Source organism: Podarcis muralis, chromosome 7 (genome assembly GCF_964188315.1).
Source record: "Podarcis muralis chromosome 7, rPodMur119.hap1.1, whole genome shotgun sequence".
Taxonomy (NCBI): domain Eukaryota; kingdom Metazoa; phylum Chordata; class Lepidosauria; order Squamata; family Lacertidae; genus Podarcis; species Podarcis muralis.
The window spans coordinates 60,809,313-60,828,510 of NC_135661.1; the positions used below are offsets into that span (position 1 = coordinate 60,809,313).

At 44.6% G+C, this 19,198-nt stretch overlaps 1 protein-coding gene across 2 annotated transcripts in view; it reads right to left on the reverse strand.

The window, feature by feature from the left end:
* Positions 1-4,685: 4,685 nt before the first annotated feature.
* The window catches only part of NFYC (nuclear transcription factor Y subunit gamma), a 55,154-nt gene continuing 40,641 nt past the window's right edge, over positions 4,686-19,198 (reverse strand). Inside the window, exons 6-11 of one of the 2 annotated variants that reach the window (XM_028738993.2) lie at positions 18,961-19,056; positions 11,579-11,752; positions 10,363-10,521; positions 7,403-7,510; positions 5,878-5,937; positions 4,686-5,031 (exon numbers count right to left, since the gene is read on the reverse strand). In XM_028738993.2, coding sequence (XP_028594826.1) covers positions 4,915-5,031; positions 5,878-5,937; positions 7,403-7,510; positions 10,363-10,521; positions 11,579-11,752; positions 18,961-19,056 — 714 coding nt within the window. In that variant the 3' untranslated portion in view covers positions 4,686-4,914. The remainder of the gene's footprint in view (positions 5,032-5,877; positions 5,938-7,402; positions 7,511-10,362; positions 10,522-11,578; positions 11,753-18,960; positions 19,057-19,198) is intronic. The other variant, XM_028738995.2, reaches the window with a different exon arrangement.

Below are 19,198 nucleotides of genomic sequence, written 5' to 3' on the forward strand. Positions count from 1 at the left end.
ACAAGTATATAGAGTGATAAACATGAGGGCAAAATAATATTTATTTCACATGTATACTTGTGGGGTCTGAACTGGCGTTGACTGACCAGGAAGGAGACCTTGGGGTTTTTAGTGGATAGCTTGATCAACCCAATTTTTGACAGTTGTGAGGGGGGGTGGGAAGGCAAATTCTATGCTGTAGATAGTATGGAAAGGAACTGAAAATGAAAGTACCAATCTCGTAATAATACAAATATGCAGTGTGAATCTTGTGTACAGTTCTGGTTGCCCTTACCTCAAAAAGGATATTCTAGAGTTGGAAAAGGCGAACCAAAATGATCAAGGGGGTGGAGCAACTTCTGTCTGAGGAAAGGTTGCAGGGTTTGGGCCTTTTTAGCTTAGAGAAAAGGAGAGTAAAACATACTGGAAGTTTATTAAACGATGCATGGCATGGAGAAAGTGGATAGAGAACAGTTTTCTCCCTCATAACTCCAGAATTTGGGAACATCCAATGAAGCTGAATGAGGATTCAAGACAGACAGAAGGGTAAAATCTTCCACCCATTCAGACTGAATGAAGATACAGCTGTCCCCTGCATGTTTATCTGACAGAGCTCAGCCACATAACTATGTACTGTAATGTTTAACCAGCCATCTTTAAAGTGGGCAATTCAATGCTACTGTCTCCAGATGAATAAAAAAATTAAAATGAGTCCTGTGCCCTCTAGTGACCAGAAGAGGGATAAAATTTGTACATTCTGGGATCGACCAGCTGCTACAATTGCAAAACACAAAAGGTGCAAAAGACAGAGGCCTCCACTTTCATCTTTTCAGTTCTCAAGCAGGTCTTGCCAGTATAGCAATGCCCCTGGGAGATCTCAGAAACCAGAGTGAGGTTGGGGATGAGACTCTGGTGCTCCAGTAGAACTTGAGACTGGCAGAAGTCTTTAACTACACATTAAGGTTGCAAACTTAAATTTTAAAGAGACTAGTTAAACAAAAGGTGCTCCCTAACCAATCAGGTTACATATGTTATTGTTAAAGCTTTAGGCTCAAAGGACTTCTGAAAGTTGCAGATAGCACTTCAGACATTGTCTTAGAGCCTGGCATTCTCCCATCACTCTCCTAAGTTGATGCTGTGATGTGCATGTGTTTTGAAGCACCTTCAAAGCACCTCATTTTAGTCCGATGCAAACTTATGGAGGTTTAATTTAGAAGACCTTATTTTATTAGATAGGGACGCGGGTGGCACTGTGGGTAAAAGCCTCAGCGCCTAGGGCTTGCTGATCGAAAGGTCGGCGGTTCGAATCCCCGCGGCGGGGTGCGCTCCCGCTGCTCGGTCCCAGCGCCTGCCAACCTAGCAGTTCGAAAGCACCCCCGGGTGCAAGTAGATAAATAGGGACTACTTACCAGTGGGAAGGTAAACGGCATTCCGTGTGCTGTGCTGGCTCGCCAGATGCAGCTTTGTCACGCTGGCCACGTGACCCGGAAGTGTCTCCGGACAGCGCTGGCCCCCGGTCTCGAGTGAGATGGGCGCACAACCCCAGAGTCTGTCAAGACTGGCCCGTACGGGCAGGGGTACCTTTACCTTTATTTTATTAGATGGCATAAGACATGGATGGGTAATCTCAGGCTCAGGGGCTGAATGAAGTCCCCCAGGAATTTCACCAGTCATCAGCTGTGCTTCACACTCTTCCGGGTGTAATGGGACTTTGTATTCCATTCTCGCTCACTTGGACAGTGTGTGAGAGTCTGTAGAAACTAGCCAAGTGGTACAAAGGCAACATTTTCATTCATTACTCTGCCTGGTTTTGCCTCAAGCCCTGCCCGCCACTGGTATCCCCCCCCCCCCCCCAAAAAAAAAGATTGCCCAGAGGGGAATTTGGCCCTTGTTGTACAGTTCCCAACCTTTGGCTTCAAACTTTATTCACTGGATGGAAGACATATATGGTCATGGAATGATTGGCAGTGGTGTCCAAACTTTTTCCAAAGAGGGCCAGATTTGATGAAGTGAGGCCGACCAAAGTTGTTAACCTTTTTTTAGGATTTTTTTTTTTAGGATTCAACCGGATTAGGCCCCCAAAATGGACTTTGGACATGCCTGGATTAAAGGAAGCGTATCCTGCCCAATTGCATGTGTTAGGTCTGAGGGTACATTTTCCTCTTTTGGGAGAAGCAGCGGGAGCAAAATTTACAGCACCTGCAGCGACATCTCCCAGACTGTGTGGTGTGTGAGTGTGCCAGGAGTAAAACTGCTGCAGTATGCTGAGAAAGCAAACAATTAAATAATGACTGACTCCTGTAAATCCAGCATATGCACCCACTGGGGAGGCTGCCTGCTGTGTCTCTGCTTGATTAGTTGCTCTGGTCCTGCTTCCATCAATTCAGCTTGCTTGGCAGGGATGGGAAGCTTAACGTTGCGTTCCTGCCCAGGTCACTCTTCCTTCCAATTAGGAAGCAACCATCGTTCTCACTGGAGCACAAAGACAGGGGCTCCACTGAAGCGGGGTGAGTGGGTTATTTTAAATCTTTACACAGGCTAGCACATAACCTTTTTTAGGCGTAAGAGCCAACTGAGCTCCCAAAGACTGGGACACCCAATTGTAATGAGCACGCAGGTCAGAAAGGGGCTCCTTCAGATAACTGTAGGATTTCTGATGGTATTTTCACTGCTTCTTCTATGTCTTGAATTTTATTGTATTACAGTTTGGAATTCATAGAATTGTAAGTGGCATTGGTTAGACATGCCATGGACCACCTGAAAGAATCCCTCAGGCCACTGGTGGTCTGCAGAGCACAGTTTGAGAACACTTGCTGCAAGGGTAGCTTAGCTGCTGCATTTTACACTCCAGACCAGCTGTAAGGGCAGCCTCCCGAAGAATACATTACAGTAGTCCAATCTTCAAATCCAGAGCATCAGCATCTTAGCCATACTAGATTTAGCAGAGAAAATCTTCCTTTTCACTCTATAAATATCCAGGGATTTGGAAAGTGTGAATTTAAAGACCGTAACAAATTAATTCTTTGGGCAGCTTTCAAGACTATTCAAGTGCACAAACTGACCACCAAGCAGACATTTTCTCTCTTTTCTGGAACTGACTCCCTCTGGACTAGCCAGATGCCCACAAAGACAATGTTAATCGTGAAAGACTTTGCTTTCTTGAGTTGTTCTCCCCCCCCCCACCCCAAACTGGAGACTGTGAGGGGGAAACCGCCACTGTCATCCTAACTTTGGAGTAGCACCATCTCAGAGATGCTTTGAGGTGTGGTTTCAATTTTGAAATGAAAAGTGAAGGTTTTCACACCTACGCCATGCAGAGGGGGGAGACATATCATCCAGAATGTTACAACCAAGGAAGATCTAAGTTCAGCTCTCTGCTAAACCGTAATCCCAGCTGTGTGATCATGGCACAATCACCAACACCCAGCCTAAACCAGCCTTCCCTGCTGCTCTCTCAGTGTTTTGAACTATAACTCCCATGCCCGACATTGGCAATGCTGGCAATCATAATCCAGAACATCTGGAGGGCAGTAGGTTGGGGAGTGATGACCCAACCAATTCCAGAATGAAGTCTGCTATATACAGCTCAGTTTTTCCCGGGAGGAAAGCCTGGATACAAATGTGTTAATAGCCACAAACAATGTCTGACTGTAGTGACAAAACCAACTCCAGCCTACTTCGCACTCTTGAGAAATGCCATCAAGTCTACCAATTTTGAATAATACTGAACTTGCTTGCTGAATTGTCAGGTAGGCAATCTCAGCCTTCTTGGGGGAAGGGGAACCATGAAGTTTGTGGGGAAGAGGAACACTATGGCAGGTATCAGCCTTCCTTTTAGGAAAAGGCCAAGCCTTCCAGTGTTGTAGGACAGGGCAGCAACCTTGCCTCAAGCAGTGGATTCTAGGGCAGCCTTGAAATTCAGTAGATTTGTCACTTTACCACCACAGGGGAAGATGCCAGTTATATCTCCTGCCACTGGGCCCAAGTTGTCTTGGACCATCCCGTGGGGGCTGTTGGGCTGCTGATTTGAGAGAAGACACACGGCTCTTGAACTATCATAGAAAACAAGTTTATTGCATTTCATGCAGCTTTATTTTACACATGCATTGACTGAGACTTCATACAGTTAACCAATAACTCATATCTGTGCATCCAAACCGAAAGTATTTCAAAAAAATAGTTCAAGGCCAATGTTAAAGCCTATGGGGCAGCTTTCGCCAACGTGATTCCCCACCCGCAATGCCCTATCAGCCCCAGCCAGTTGTAGTCCAGAACATCTGGAGGGCGCCACACGTTGGGGAAAGCTGCCTTCAAAAACAGGTTTAATACAGAATTGCTGGGGCTGGTTTACTCCCCTCCCTGCACCCTCCCTCAGAAGCTGAAGTTAACAATACTTAGATTTGGGACATTAAAAAAAGAGAAATCTTTCACACACATACACCCACACGCAGGCTCGCACACTTCCTGACTGAAATATGAAGATGGGGATATGTCCAGCTTATGCAGCCAACGCAGGGTTGTTGCAGGATGAAAGTCCTGGAAGATGAAGTTTACTGGACAGGGAAGTGGGAGGGACAAGGATGCTGCACCAATGAAGAAACAGGGAAACAGATACACTGCTTTTGACAGAGCCCTATAAAAATTCATCAGTTATATACAAAGCAGAATTGCTGAGCAATGTAGAATTTGCCATTTTCTTTTAAAAAAAGAAAAGAAAAAGAAAAATATTGCAACATTGTCAGTTTGTGGGGTTTCCTTGTCTGCCACCAGATTGAAGCAGTTCATAGAATACAACGTAGATTGCTGCCCTTGGCAGGTCTATACCAAATACAGATATACATTGGGGAAGGGATGGAGGAGAAGAGCTGGTTGGCAGTACAGCAATCAAGATGGTGTATCTTCCATAACATCCCACAGCCCTCTGGCTGGACCAACTCAGTCTCCTGTAACTTGTGGGGCCTGTCCATCTGTTGTCTGATTGGTGGACTGGATGAACATGGGCTGGGTGATGTCCTGGCCGGCAGGCATGGTCACTTGCTGGATCTGGTAGAGCTGTTGGAAGAGAACAAGCAAGGAGACCCACTGAGGTTCCCTCTTCAATGGATACATTCAAATACAGAATCACAGCATCTTGGAACAACCGTTACATAGGCAAAAGTGAGACCCACTATGCCAGGTCAAGCAGTTTAAACACACTGTTGATGCAGCGTACCCCACACCATCCATGGTCATGTATGATACTCAAGGAGTCCATACGTCACTGAAAATGAAGAATTAACACTGCCATTCACATCCCTAACAACATCATTGCTCATCCCAAAGGCCCATCTAGTCCAGCATCCTGTTCTCACAGTGGCCATCTAGTTGCCCATTATGGGGACCAGCAGGACCTGACCACAACAGCCCTCTTCCCACTTGTGATTCTCAGCAATTGGTACTGAGAAATATTGCCTCTCCAGTTTCCCTGTCTCCTACTGTAAGTTTGAAATAATCAAATGGAGACATAGACTTAACTTTGCAGAAGCCATGAACTTCCCAAGCTTTTCATTTCCCTAATGAAAATAAGAGGCAGGAAGATGGCCAAATAGGAGCTAGATCAAGCTAGACCTACATCAAGGTGTTACTGTATAACGAAAGAGCCCTACTGGATCAGCCCAATGACCCATCTAGTCTAGCATCCTGTTCTCAGTGGACAACGATATGCTTATAAGAAGCCCACAAGCGGGACCTGAGCACACCAGCATACTCCCCACTTCTGATTCCAAGCAACTAGCATTCAGAGGCATGCTGCCTCCAGCTGGTGGAGGGAGAACATAGTAGCATCATGGCTAGTAGCCACTGTCTGATCCTCTTTTAATCCAACTCAATGGCTGTCACCATGGGTTCTGAAGCTCATACCTGTCCGTCTGTAAACTGGCTGAATTGCTGCTGTCCCTGCTGAACCTCCGTCTGTGCAATCTACAAAATAGATGATTGATTTATTGACATTTGCAGCTCCACCATGTAAAAACAAAAAAGGAGGTCAGAGCCCACTTGCCTTAACTGCACCCCCACACAGAGAGACCATTTTAATTTTAAAGACATGCTTGTCCCACCAGGCGGCTCTTCTCTTCGGCTGGCATCAGAGCCCTTTGGTTCACAAATCCACCTCCTTGCCCCCATTTAATAGAACAAGGCAAAAAGAAAGGAATAGAAATGTTCTATGGAAGTATCTTCAACATACAAATACACAGCAATTTGCAAAACAAATTTTCTTCATCAGAGAGATTAGAGAGAATAAAACCACATAAGCCTGGAGGAAGGGTGAGGACAAAAGGGTGATTGAGGCTGCTTTGTTATACATGCTAGATTTTCAGATTATTTTGCTCGTGTGGCTTATTTGACCAAAAAATGCCATGGTGCCTATTGAGATTGGATGGATGGATGTATTTCACAGGAGGAAGTGGTAGAGACACCTGGGGGTGGAAGTGATATTGAAAGCCTCAAGACAAGCCTTTGCTATAGGCCAGGCATAAGCAAACTCGGCCCTCCAGATGTTTTGGGACGACAACTCCCATGATCCCAAGCTAACAGGACCAGTGGTCAGGGATAATGGGAATCGTAGTCCCAAAACATCTGGCGGGCTGAGTTTGCCTATGCCTGCTATAGGCCATTCACACAGCCAGCTGAGAGAAGGAAGCTGTGTGCATGGAGAAGGAGGGGAAAGGCACATGTTTTTTTAAAAAACTGAGTGTGTTGCTAGGCTGTACATAAAGATGCATCCCAGACCTGAAAGAGAAGGAATACTGTTATATAGGACGTAAAAGTAAAGGATGCTTTTAACGAATGTATTAACAGTGACTAAAAATGGTTCTTGCAAAGCACTGGAAATCAGATATGGTGACTGAACAGAAATAATGGCTGTGTTAAATCTGGCAGGTGGCCAGAACAGAAAAGCTGACCTATACAAGAAAGGTGGGAGTGGGAAGAAAAGGGAAGGAATAGCATTTAGCTGAATTTGCCAAACACTGGAGGAGGCCTGTGCCAAACAACAGCCAGGTTTTTGTATTCCAGCATGTGTTCCAGGACAGGTTGTATCCAGGACAGGTTTTGTATCTTGTAGTTTTCTCTGGTGAATGACAGGTATTTCCTGAAAGTGCACGTTAACTGTAATTTGTTTTCTGGGAGTTGTCTTTTGATGGAAATTCTGATGATCAAGCCTCAGGACCTTGCTTGAAAAATGAAGGGGTGGGGTATTATGGAGTAGGTCCAAAACAGGTTTCTGTACTTTTTAACATGGAAAAAGGCAGGCAGCAGAAAAAAGACCAAGGAAACTACTGCCCCTCCCTTGCCTTAGTGACCAAGTTCAGGAAAATCCACTTCTTTTCAACAGACTAGGTACATTTTAACAGCTATTAACAAGCCACTGGACCTCAGTTTATACCTGTTGTGTGTTGGCTGCAAGTGTCTGGATTTGGCCCTGGACCACCTGGGCACCAGAAACGGGCTGAGTTAAGCGGATATACTGCAGCTGACCGGCGTTGAGATGTACCTAGAAACAGTAGGAGATGGCATATAGTTGGTAACCTGAAACATGCAGGCTTTACACCCTTGTTTCCGAAAGAGACAGAGATATTACACAGGGAGGGCTAAATAAAGCCAGGGCTGAAACGTGACCACATGTCCCCCTTTTACATTATCCCCCTTGACAGCAAAACAATAGGAGCGTGAAAGGAATCAGGTAGAAATATAGGTATCCACATGCTGCTCTTCAGTGAAGTTTTATCAAATGTTAAAGGGGAACATGCAACCTAGCATTTCTGATTGTGCTATAAGCTACCATGTTATGTTCTGAATTATTACTATTACCTATGTCAGTAATTGTACACAAAAAAGTCTCAAAGCAACTTAACAATACAAAATACAAAAACAAAGAAAAATTAAGAGCCTTTTTAAAAAAAATATCAACGTACAACACAATAAGGAGGTTAAGTCTTATCCCACTCCCCTAAAAGATGAGCACCTCAATATAGGCTACTTGACTACCAAAGGTCTGGGCAAACGGAAATATTAGCCTTGCACCTACAAACTGACTGTCATGGGGCCAGTTGTGTTTCTCTGGGGACAGCATTCCAAATAGTCAACTTTCTGTCCTTTAACATTAGACACGTGTACTATATGCATGGAACCCTTATTTTTTATTTTATTTTTAGGAGCAGGTGGGAGAAGATCTTCAGACAGGGAAAGTGTTTGAATACCTGTCACTGATGACCAAACTATTTGGAGCAGAAACTAAGAAGCTTGCAGTTTGCCCCCTTGCTGATTTCTCCAGCATGCAATATTTTTCTCTAAAGGTCATCACCCTGTTACAGGCAAAGTATAGCCCCCTGTAGCAGATATGCTCTATGTGAGCACAGGCACCTCTATGCATTTGTCTTTCAGCAACAAAATTTGCCTTCAGGGGAAAACTATGTTTGCCACGAAAAGCCCCTAGTTAGATTTTAACTATAAGAGCTAACTCTGAAATGGACAAGGCAGACTTTCAGGGGTTTAACTATTATCCTACTGCTCACAACCAGAAAGCTTTTGTCACAGAGTTAAAGTTAAATCCCATTGCCTCAAGCTGTTTTGAGGTGCACCTGCAAAACCTTTTCCTAAGGTGGGCTGGGTATAGTTTGCAAACACTTGTGCAGCACTCACACAAAGACTCTACTTGAACAGTTTATTATTTGAAAGCATTCATATATCTTTTCATGTGGTTTTAAGGACTGCAACCCACCCTGGTTGTACAAAGCAGGAAAATGAAGATTTCAGAGCTGAATGCAGCTTTGGTAACAAAAGTTGCAAGACAATGTGATCTTTGACTTAAGAGCACTATATATATATATTGTCAAAGTGTGTTGTGCAGAACATACAAATGACAGCCAGTCCTACCCATAGGGCTTGCAGCCTATGCAACAATGAACAAGATATGTGCAAGATGGATGTTTGAATATGTGTGAGAGACAAGGAGTTGACTTGGTGGAAAGAAGGGAAGGCTGTCAGAGGCATAAGGCATGCTCAAAAATTTAATGAATTCAGGTCCCCCCCCCCAAAAAAAAAATTTACTCTCAGAGCCTCACAACCCTCTGGCAGCCAAGCACGCAGTATCCTCTCACTTATCTACACGAATGTATGCAATTAGCTGCTGTATATAAGGATCTGTTGACTGAGATATGACGCCAACAGTGGCATCAGAAGAGCATGACCATGGCTCATCCAAGTCTTCCTCTTTAACCCATTCCACCAAGTGAAAAAGCAGGAAGGGAATGAGCTCACTGGAGCCAGGAGCTCCCACCTGTACCTCACCCATCTCTGTATCTTTCATGGTAAGCACAGCTGCTCTGGTGGCAAAAAGTCTCTGGCTCTGCCTGCTGGAGGATCCTTTCTCGCTCCCTGAAACTTTGGACCCTTCCTCCCAGTATTATGCACAGTTTTAGAGCCACTGGCGCAAGTCAGCAAGAGAGGAAGAAATGGAGGCAGAAGAAGTTTAGAAGAGGAGCATGAATAAGAAAAAGGAGGACATTTAGGCATAAGGTAGACTGCTGTGCAATGAACAGAAGGACCTTGAAGCTCACAGAGAAGAGAAACAGTATGGATTTGAGAGCAAGTGAGAGTCAAGTGTCCAGAAAGCACTCAAATATGTGCTGGTGGCAAGGATGACCCCCCCCCCCCGAATGCTCCCACGCATCAAAGAATGCTGTGCAAATGGAAAGCTATCATGTCAGAGTTTCAGGCTCTATCCTAATCTTCTTCCTGGTTAGTTAGCTTTTACAGAAAATTGTGGTTTATGACAAAAGAGTTATAATTATTTCAGTGATTATTTGTAACATGCAAACGCTTAGCTGGATTACAGAAGTGTTCAGACTTGAGAGCACTGCACCACATATGCTTTTTCTGAACTTCTGAAATGATGGCAGGAAGGAGGGGCACAGATGGTTTGCAAGTGTGTGTGGGTTGGTGGGTATTTGAAAGTGCAGCACAGCAGAAGGCAGAAGTGGGAGAAACACACAGAAGGGAGCTACTGGGTTCTTTATTGTAGCACAATGTTCTTTAACCTTGGGGCCCCAGATTTTGTTGGACTACAACTCCCATAATCTCTGAGCAATGGCTAAGTTGGCTGAGGAGCTGCAGTCCAACAGCTTCTGGAAACCCAAAGTTGAAGACTGAAGCCCACTCACAGCAGAGAGAAGCAAACAGAAGTCCCTAAAGCAGAATCACAGTGCCATTTTTGCATTCTGAGTTGTCTTAAAAGCAGATCATTGTCAACAACAACAACCTGCAGAGAGAAGACCCTCTTGAGAACAAGGGTCACAAGAAGACAGCCTGAGTACAAAGAATAAGATTAGTTGGATGCCTCCTTACCGGTATTTGCTGAATTTCTCCAGTATTGGTGATGATCTGCTGCATGACCTGCATGGTCTGCCCAGTCCCACTCTGTGCTGGCTGAGCCTGCCCCTGTGGCTGAGCCTGGACAATCTGAACCTGCTGCCCTTCTCCGACCTGCATAGTCACAGGAGTGGTCTGAAAGAACAGAGCACAAGAGAAGCATCCTGAGCCTTGAGGTATCCCAAATATACCTGAAGCCCGGCTGGTTCCCTGCAACAGCCAGACTGAAAAGAAAGAGAAAAAAACCCCACAGACCCTTAACTTTTTCCAAGCAATGTCCCAATCTGCCAGAATTTCTCTGCTGTCTACCTTCAAGGAGGTGCAATGGATAAGATTCTGATTTACACATTTTGTGGTAAAAACAATCCGAAAGCAGAAGTGACCAGTACCTCCACTCCCAGAGGAAAGTGAAAGTCGGTTAGAATCAGGACACATCTATGCAGCTCAGTTGCTTTCTACCTGAAAAAAAGACTGCATTTTTAGGTGTTGCTATTGTTAAAACTATTATTGGTCCAAAACCCCATGTCAATTTACTTCAAGACATCTGCCAGTCCATAATCTAAGGTGCCCAATTTAAGCTTCTCCACTAGTCTTAGTACTTCCAAAGAACTGCCCATTCAGCAGCCAAAGGATCTTGCCACGTTTCTGGGTGCTGGCATTTTTCACTAGGAAGTGGAATGGGCTGCGGTATTATCTAGGACATTTGTGGTTTCTGCTGCTGTCAGAGCTAGGGAAATTCAGGCTCAGGGACCAAATATGGTCCTCCAGACCAGGACTTTTTTCAAGCAGAAACTCACTGGAACTCAGTTCCAGCACCTCTCAGGTGGGCGCCACTGACATTTTAAGAAAATGAGAGGTGTTCATGGTGAGTTCTGGCACCTCTTTTTCTGGCAAAATAGCACTGCTCCAGACCTTTCCATCTGGCCCTCAGAACTCCCCCTTTGTTACGCCCATTTGCTGACCACATTCCTTGTTAGCTGTGCTGTGTCCTCCTTGGGCACTTTCACCTGGCTGGAATTTATCACTTTACTGTGATAATGCCTCTTGCTTGCCTGTATGGAGGATGGAAAGGGGTGCGTGTGGTGAAGCCGATTTCGCATGGCCATAACGTGCCAAGGTAAGTCACACACGTGGCACTCTTCAGCCCACCTCTAACGCAGAGCACAAGCCCTCTGGAATGCCATTTACCAACCTGCCCTTGCTGAGGCTGTGCTATGATGATCTGCCCTGGCTGGATGGTCGTGGTGGACGTGGTCGTCTGCTGCCCTTGCTGCTGCCCCTGCACCTGGACAGCTGCAGGCTGCTGAGCAAGTGTGAAGTAGTACTGGACAGGCTCTGCCGGGGTCACAGCCTGGCGCACCTCCTCCTGTGCCAAAGGGAAAAAAGGGGATGAAAAAGCAGAGTTCATCAGCTGAAGTCCTCTTTGTGATATCCAGTACAGCAGCCTGTGCAGTGCTTCGGAATGGGATGTTCAGATCCTAAGTAATGTGCAGCAAGTCTATGCCTACTGACCTGGAAAATGATGGGCTTCAATGGACTCAGATAACAATGCCTGTCTCTCCACTGTCAGAAACCTTATGGTGTGCGTCCCCCAATTTTTTTATTGATTTTATTTTATTGATTTTTTGTTATATACAAAAACATGACACCAAAACCAACCAACCAACCAACCAACCAACCAACCAACCAACCCAGATACCTTATGTTTGATTGGTTTTGTGCATCTATCAGCCACTTTGCTCAGCATTCAGTCCTGCTTTCTGCCCAAGCATATTGTAATTTGAATTATTTAAAGGAAGCCACAAGAGGTTAATGTGTGCTGCATACATGGGACATCCCTCAAGGGTTTGATCTTAGCAGAAAGTAGGCCAAAAACATCTGGAGGGCCGAGTTTGAGGAAGCCTGTCCTAGAAGGTCACTACAAGCAGTGGAGAAAATGGCAGTCCTCTAGCTGAAAATCTAGGGTGCTACAGCCAGTAGAATGGTGACACCTGGAAACAGGAACACCAGGGTTCAAATCGTTGCTCATCTATGAAGTTCATTGGGCAAATCTTGCCTTGCCATCTCTCCATCTAATCTACCTAGGTATGGGTGAAATGGGACAACCTCTCATATGCCACTCTGAGCTTCCTGAAGCAAGGGTGGGGTGTTAAATGAACTCCAGAAGGAGAAAAAATCATTCCCATTCTGGATTCTCCAAGGTGGATTTGGAGAGCAGAAATACCTCCTTGATCATAACCACTGCAGGCTGGATGAAAACTTCTCTAACTCAAATGTCTGAGTGTGTATGGTGTAGGTGGGCGGGTTGCCCTTTCTGGAAGCATGTGGCCAAGAAAATTATTTATAACATCTGGACTAGTGTTATGTTACTGCCCCCTGCAGATATGGGCAGCGTTGGGTAATAAACAGTGTAACCTTTGGGCAGGAAGCTTTTGGGCTCATTGTGATAATCTAGGGCTCAAAACCTGGCTTAGGTGGTTTTTTGTGTGTGTGGTAAGAACAGCATTCTCTTCCCCACTTTGAATCAGCCTGTAAGATATTATTTGGAAGTAGAAGATGAAGATGTTTCCAGATGAACAATCCATGGCAGAAGGCGTAAACAACCTTCTCCCAGCCACCACAAAGTCACAGCTGAGAGTGTAGGATGTTTACACATGCTGCTGCATGGGAAATGCTGTTTCTATGTAGAGCACACGCCACAAACTGCTTGCAAATCAGTTTCTTTTGCCTTCCTTCCTATCCTTGAAGGTAGTGAAAGAAACAGGGTATGGACACTTGTCACCTTTCAATTGCCAGCTTGAGCACCAGCTCTGCAAAGCTGTTACACAACTACCTTCTGGTTCAATGGCAGCGCACCAAACATCCAGTTCTTAGTACGCAGACATGCATATGAAGTTGAAAAGTCTGTTGGTTAGTTACAAGATCCCAAAGTATCATGAAATCCTTTTTTGGGAGCATTGGTTGCATCTGAGGGTTAGAAGTCATTCATTACTCTTTTTTTGTTCAACCACAGTTGGCTTCAATGTGCTCTCCCCCCTCCCCAGCACGGAGTAAATTATTTCCATGTAGGAAAAAGGAAGGTGTGAAGATGTCCTCACCTTCCAGTGTTCAAAACTGTAGATCCTGTGGGTTATTCTGGCTAACTTTACATCTTAAGCTTATCAGAGACAAAAAGGTTACACAAAGCAATTATCCTCATACACTAATGGGGGGTACAACTTTCATTGTTTCTGAAACATTTTTGGATGCACAGGGATTGGATTTTAATGACTTATGCTTCTGAACCCAATCACAGTCACCCAGCTCTCCTGCCAGTAGTCTTGTAGATTAGTAGAGGCCAAGAGACAAGACCACCAAGAATGGCTGGAATGGATTCCATCAACATAATGTAAGGATCTCTTGTGCAAACTTATTGGTCTGTCCCACTCTGTAGATCCAGGGCTGATTGCTTTAAGGGGAAGAAAAAATCTCTTTACAACGCAAGAACTGGATAAAGCTTTGCCAGAAGAATGAAGGCCTGCAACCCATCCAGCCCCGCTTTTGTCCGAAACACACTAGATATCAACCCCAAATAATGCTTTTAAACAAATCTATGGTGCAGCCATATTCGGAATACTGTGTACAGTTCTGGTCACCTCATCTCAAGGGTAGAGCTGGAAGGGATTAAAAAAGAAAAGAAAAGAAAGAAGAGTGATAAAAGGGCCAGAGCAACTCCGAGTATGAGGGGAAGTAACAGTATTGGGCCTTTTTTTAATTTAGAGAAAAGGCGAGTAAGAGATGACATGATAGAAGTTTATAAAATTATGCACGGCATAGGGAAGGTGGATCAAGAAAAGCTCTTTCCCCTCTCATATAATACTAGGACCTGTCAACATCCAATGAAGCTGAATGTTGGAAGATTCAGGACCGACAAAAGAAAGCACTTCTTCATGCAGCACATGGTTTAACTACGGAATTCAATTAAACTACGTTCTCATGTTCTTAAAGGGCAAGTGTCAGAACCATTCCTGTTTTCCCTGCTGTGCCATATAGCACTAGAGGGCTGAGGAGCAGGGCTGGCTGTCAGTCCCAAAACTAGGCAAGTTTTAGCTATACAGCAAGAGTTGGGGGCTGAAGGGTGAAAAAGCTAAAGATCCATTTTCTTTTCCTACAGAAACCCTGTATAGTAAAGGGAGGGAAGTCTATTTTATAACCCAAGGGTAAACATCTCCCTAACCCTAATCCCTCCTCCTCCTCCTCCAGGATCATTACTATAAACTGCTAAGAGCTTGAGCAGGTCAATTCCCTCTTCTTCCCACACACCTAGTTTCTTCTCCCTCCCCTTCTAATGACACCAGCTTTTATTACATGGTGAAAGTTATTGTGAGGCTGTTTTGGTTGTTTTTTTTTATAAAACGAAACAAAAAATCTTTTAATTTGCAAACTTATGTACCAAGAGAGCCCGCCAAATATGTACAAACCACTATCTTACTTCTAGGTGGTCCTGGTTTGCTTTCAAACCAATGACAAACACGAGGTGGTTAAGTGCCTAGTAGACAGGCTGAAAACAAGCATCTCCCAGCAGGATGTGGCCCAACTCAAACTGGGGTAGATGTAAAGCCATTTCTGCCTGGAACACTGCAAAATATTAACTAGGAATGCAAGCTATTAAGATGCTGAGGGTGACTTCATTCTAGACAAAATCTCCATGGAATCTAAAGTGTTGCAATCCTTGGATCGCAATAGGGAGAAAGAGCTGCAGCTTTCCCTACACTTGGCCTCCTGAGGCACCTAACTTACTCTATGTTTGCAGTGAAGGCTCAGCTGAAACAAAGTCTGCTTTGGGATTCACCTGGGAAAGACAGAAAGTAGAAAAATCTTCAGAGTGTTGCAGCCCAACCAGCTAGAACCGGGGCTGCTGATTAAGCTAGCGTTTGCTCTGATGCTCAGCAGCTTCCTTGGAATCTCTCTGCAGCTAAGCAAGCTCACCCTCCCACCACACCTGCTTTCTTTATGGATAGAAAACCAAGGGCTGCCCTGCAATCTGGCAGCTGGCTGAGTGGAAGTGAGGCCTTTGGTCCTGACTGCCTGTCCGGCATTTCCAGTTGTGTTTCCAACATGCACATTCTCCCCGGCACACTGAGATATTGGAATTGAATTTGGTATGTCCTGTGGACCACAAGTTCCGGGGTTCAGAAGTGAGTGCCAATTCTTACGTACCCAAAAGGACACAGTCACAATGCAAGAGGGGAGGTATCAGTAGGGTACCTTGTGGTTTGCATAAGAACAAAAAATCTTTTGGAAAAAGAATTACCAAAACAGCCCAATGAGAACATCTGGAAATGGTGCCCCTGCTGGAGTTATCAATTGTGCTGGAGATAATATCCATCATATTCTGAAGTGCGGGGGGGGGGGGATTTTAAAATCACAGAAAGCAGGTGATAGTTCCAGTATTACTGTATGTTTATTCTATAGCAGCTTTCAAAATTCCAGACATATACATGCTGTACTATCAGGAATGGAATTTAGAAAGAGGCACTCCCTGTGGTTGTCAGATGACAGAAACAGAGGCTGCTGTATTGATGAGAGATTGAATTTCAAAGACAGCAGACCGTCCTTACAGCAATCCTGGAGAGTCAGCTTCCTCAGAGCTGAGGAATCAAGGCTATCTTAAGCTTCCCAGTAAAAGCTCTTAGATAATCTTGGAGCTCCCCAGTGACAGCCTTGCCCAAATAGGAAGTTTTCCCTTCTGTAGTGACTAAAGCAGATTCTCACACACTCCGTATCAAGCCCATTTGTGTGCCTGCAACCAAGAAGTACCAGAGTCAATGGACCACATTCTCTTAGATGGTCCTTTACATAGCAGACCTCGCCAACTGATGCTGAGTAAAATGTTGGATTTCTGGCCCGCAACTCCGAGAAGAAATCAAATGAGTCATATCAGAACAAAGATACCACTGCTCTAGTAGCTTCCTTTTTAGCCACAATTTTACCCGAAAGGGTTCCCAACGAACCACCCCCTTGGGAAATAGACTGGGTGTAGCAGAACATTTAAGTGCACACGACCACAGTGTGACCCTATAACCCTTGACAGCTTCACCCTTGTCCTTTTAATTATCCCAGTGATTTGAAATGTTTTATATTGTGATGTATTTTATATTGTGAGGTATTTGATTTGATTTGGAAGCAGCTGTCCCCAGAATCTCCCTGGATCCAAGGTGTTTAACAGAAAGGAACAGCATTTTGCATTCCTGAAGGAAAAAGCTAAATTGTGATTTCTTGCATTCCTGCATGGGGAAATTAGCAACTGCCATCTATTAACTCCACTTGAACTGCACATTAACATTCCCACACAGTAAATAAGCTTGCAGAAGACCATCAGCTTGATGTTCTCCAGATGTTTGGACTCCAACTCCCATCAGTCCCAGGTAACACAGCCAGTGGTCAAGGATGATGGGAGTTGCAGCCCAGCAACCAATTCCCCACTCCTGAATAAAGGGTTGATGACAACATTGCTACTAAGAATACTTAAAGGTCTCTGGTTCATGTAACCCAGCCTAATTATGTGTAGCTTCATTTGTTTCAGCCTTTCCTTTCCTCCCACTCCTGTTGCCTCCTGAACTGTCAAAATTTAGTTTATAATTTTCTGTGGAGCCAGGGACCTGTCTTTTTTTGCTCATGAAACTGCAAATGTCCCATGTACAGTGATGGCTACATTACTGCAAACTTCTCTCTGAAGGTCTTCCAAAGACATTGTCTCTGCTATAAGACAGGCACAATAAGGCACCGCCTTCAGCATTTTTCAGGAACAGTGGGATACAAAAACAGTGGGATACAAAAATACAAAATGCTCTTAGTATTCAATTAAATAAAATTATATAGCAACATCTGTACAGAAATGCAAGTTTATTTATGAGTAAAGAAAGATGGTAACATAGTTGTAGGCGTTATATATATATATATATATATATATATTCTCTAAGGGTGGTTTAATGTAAAGCTGTGACCTACGTGTTGATCCTTAACCTGCTCTAACACCGCAGTTGCCTCCAACCCCAAATGTCGCCTCACAGTGACTCTTCAATACAAACCCGTTATGTTTCAGGAGAACTGCAGCAGCCTGCCGCTGTAAACATCCGACTGAAAGCCCCTTCAAACACCATACAGCTTCCAGTCAAGGATGTTTACAGGAGCAACAACTGCCGAGAAAGATTCGGGATGTGATGTTCCTGGGGTGGCTCAATCCTTGTGGCAGGGAGGACATGGGCCCTCAATGTGGCCTGGCTGGTGCTCTGTACGGCTTCTTGGAGGAACTGGAGTCTTCTGGAAGACGGTGGTTCTTCTAAATTAGCATAATTATCTCTGACTGTTGCCCTAGGAAGTCCATGTTTGAACTATTTGACCAGCACACTTACAAGGTGTTTTGACCAGTCATATGTCAGCACCTTAATGAAAGTTCCAGATGGCTGTGAGGAGAGTTTCATAAACCTGTATGTATCCAATCTCTAAGCACCTGGCATAAACCGAGGGCATTGTGCACAGGTTATTGCTTATGTAATGGGAGCCTGCTGTGCAGCTAATCAAGTGCCCAATTGTGCATCTGTGGAAGGGTGCATGTGTGTGTGCTCAGCACTTCAAATCAACACTCATGCTGCTTTTCACAATTTCTAAAACATTCAATTATTCTTCTCAAAAGGCGCCAGCAATACCATTTGTCACTCCAACAAGACAGAAAAGGTAAGGGTTTTGAGAATAAGCCTCATTTAATATAGGCTGGCAGTCTAACTATACCCAGTTTAAATATATATGCAAAAAGTGGAGTGTTGAAGCTGAGTGAATAGCTCTTTCCCACCCCCACTAAAGGAGAAGATGTGAACTCTGGCGGCCATCCAGGTCAGCTGAACTTTGTTCATATATAACAGTCTAAAATCCAGTTCTGTATGACATCCACTGTCTGGATCTTGCGTCTTACCCATTCATTCAAGTCACTATCCCTATTTCTTCCCCCAACCCTTTGTGCATCACCTCCAGGTATCTGCCTGCCCCAAAGGCATGTTCCAAGGGCAATGTTTCAGGTGTACCCAGTATTTTGTGCCTGGTCTTCCATAGCCTCTGACCATGGAGCTTGGCCACTCAGGAGAGAGGGCAGCAATGGCTCTACTGGAAGTTGCTTCCACTGCACCATTTGGATCCCCAGACCATGCTCTTGTTGTTTAAAATTGATTTTCTTTATGCAATTGTATCAATTGTTTCTATATCTGTAATTGTTTTCTATAGGATATATTGTAAATCACTTCAGGTGTCGCGTAGGAAGCAATACATAAATGAAATAAAATCACCATCATCTCATCAACATCACAAGAGATTTGGATATGTGCCCTGATGTTTTGGGGGGCAAACACAGCTAGTTTAGAATCAATGCAGTGCTTCCAGACTAGTCACATCTTAATCCTAGGCAAGCGCTTTTGTCTGTTGTATCATGGGGGAAGGAATCAGCACAGGTAAAAATACTGGCAAACCCTCCCCCCACCCCCGCTCTGCCCAAATCTTTAGAGACCACAAACACAAACAGGGCACACACTGTTTCACGCTCACCTGGCGCTTGGGAGGTTTAAGTTCATCCCTCGGAACAATGTCAATGAGAAAGTCAAACTGATCAAACTTAGTGATGGCCATGGCAATGTCGTTTCTCTGTAACAAGGAGAAGGTGGTGGTTACATTAAGCCTTGCCCACCTGTACACTGCTGGAATTGACCAGGCTCAGATTAACAAGCAACAGCATCTCATAGATGTTAAAGTAGCCTTTTCTCAATCTTGGGTCCCAAGATGTTGT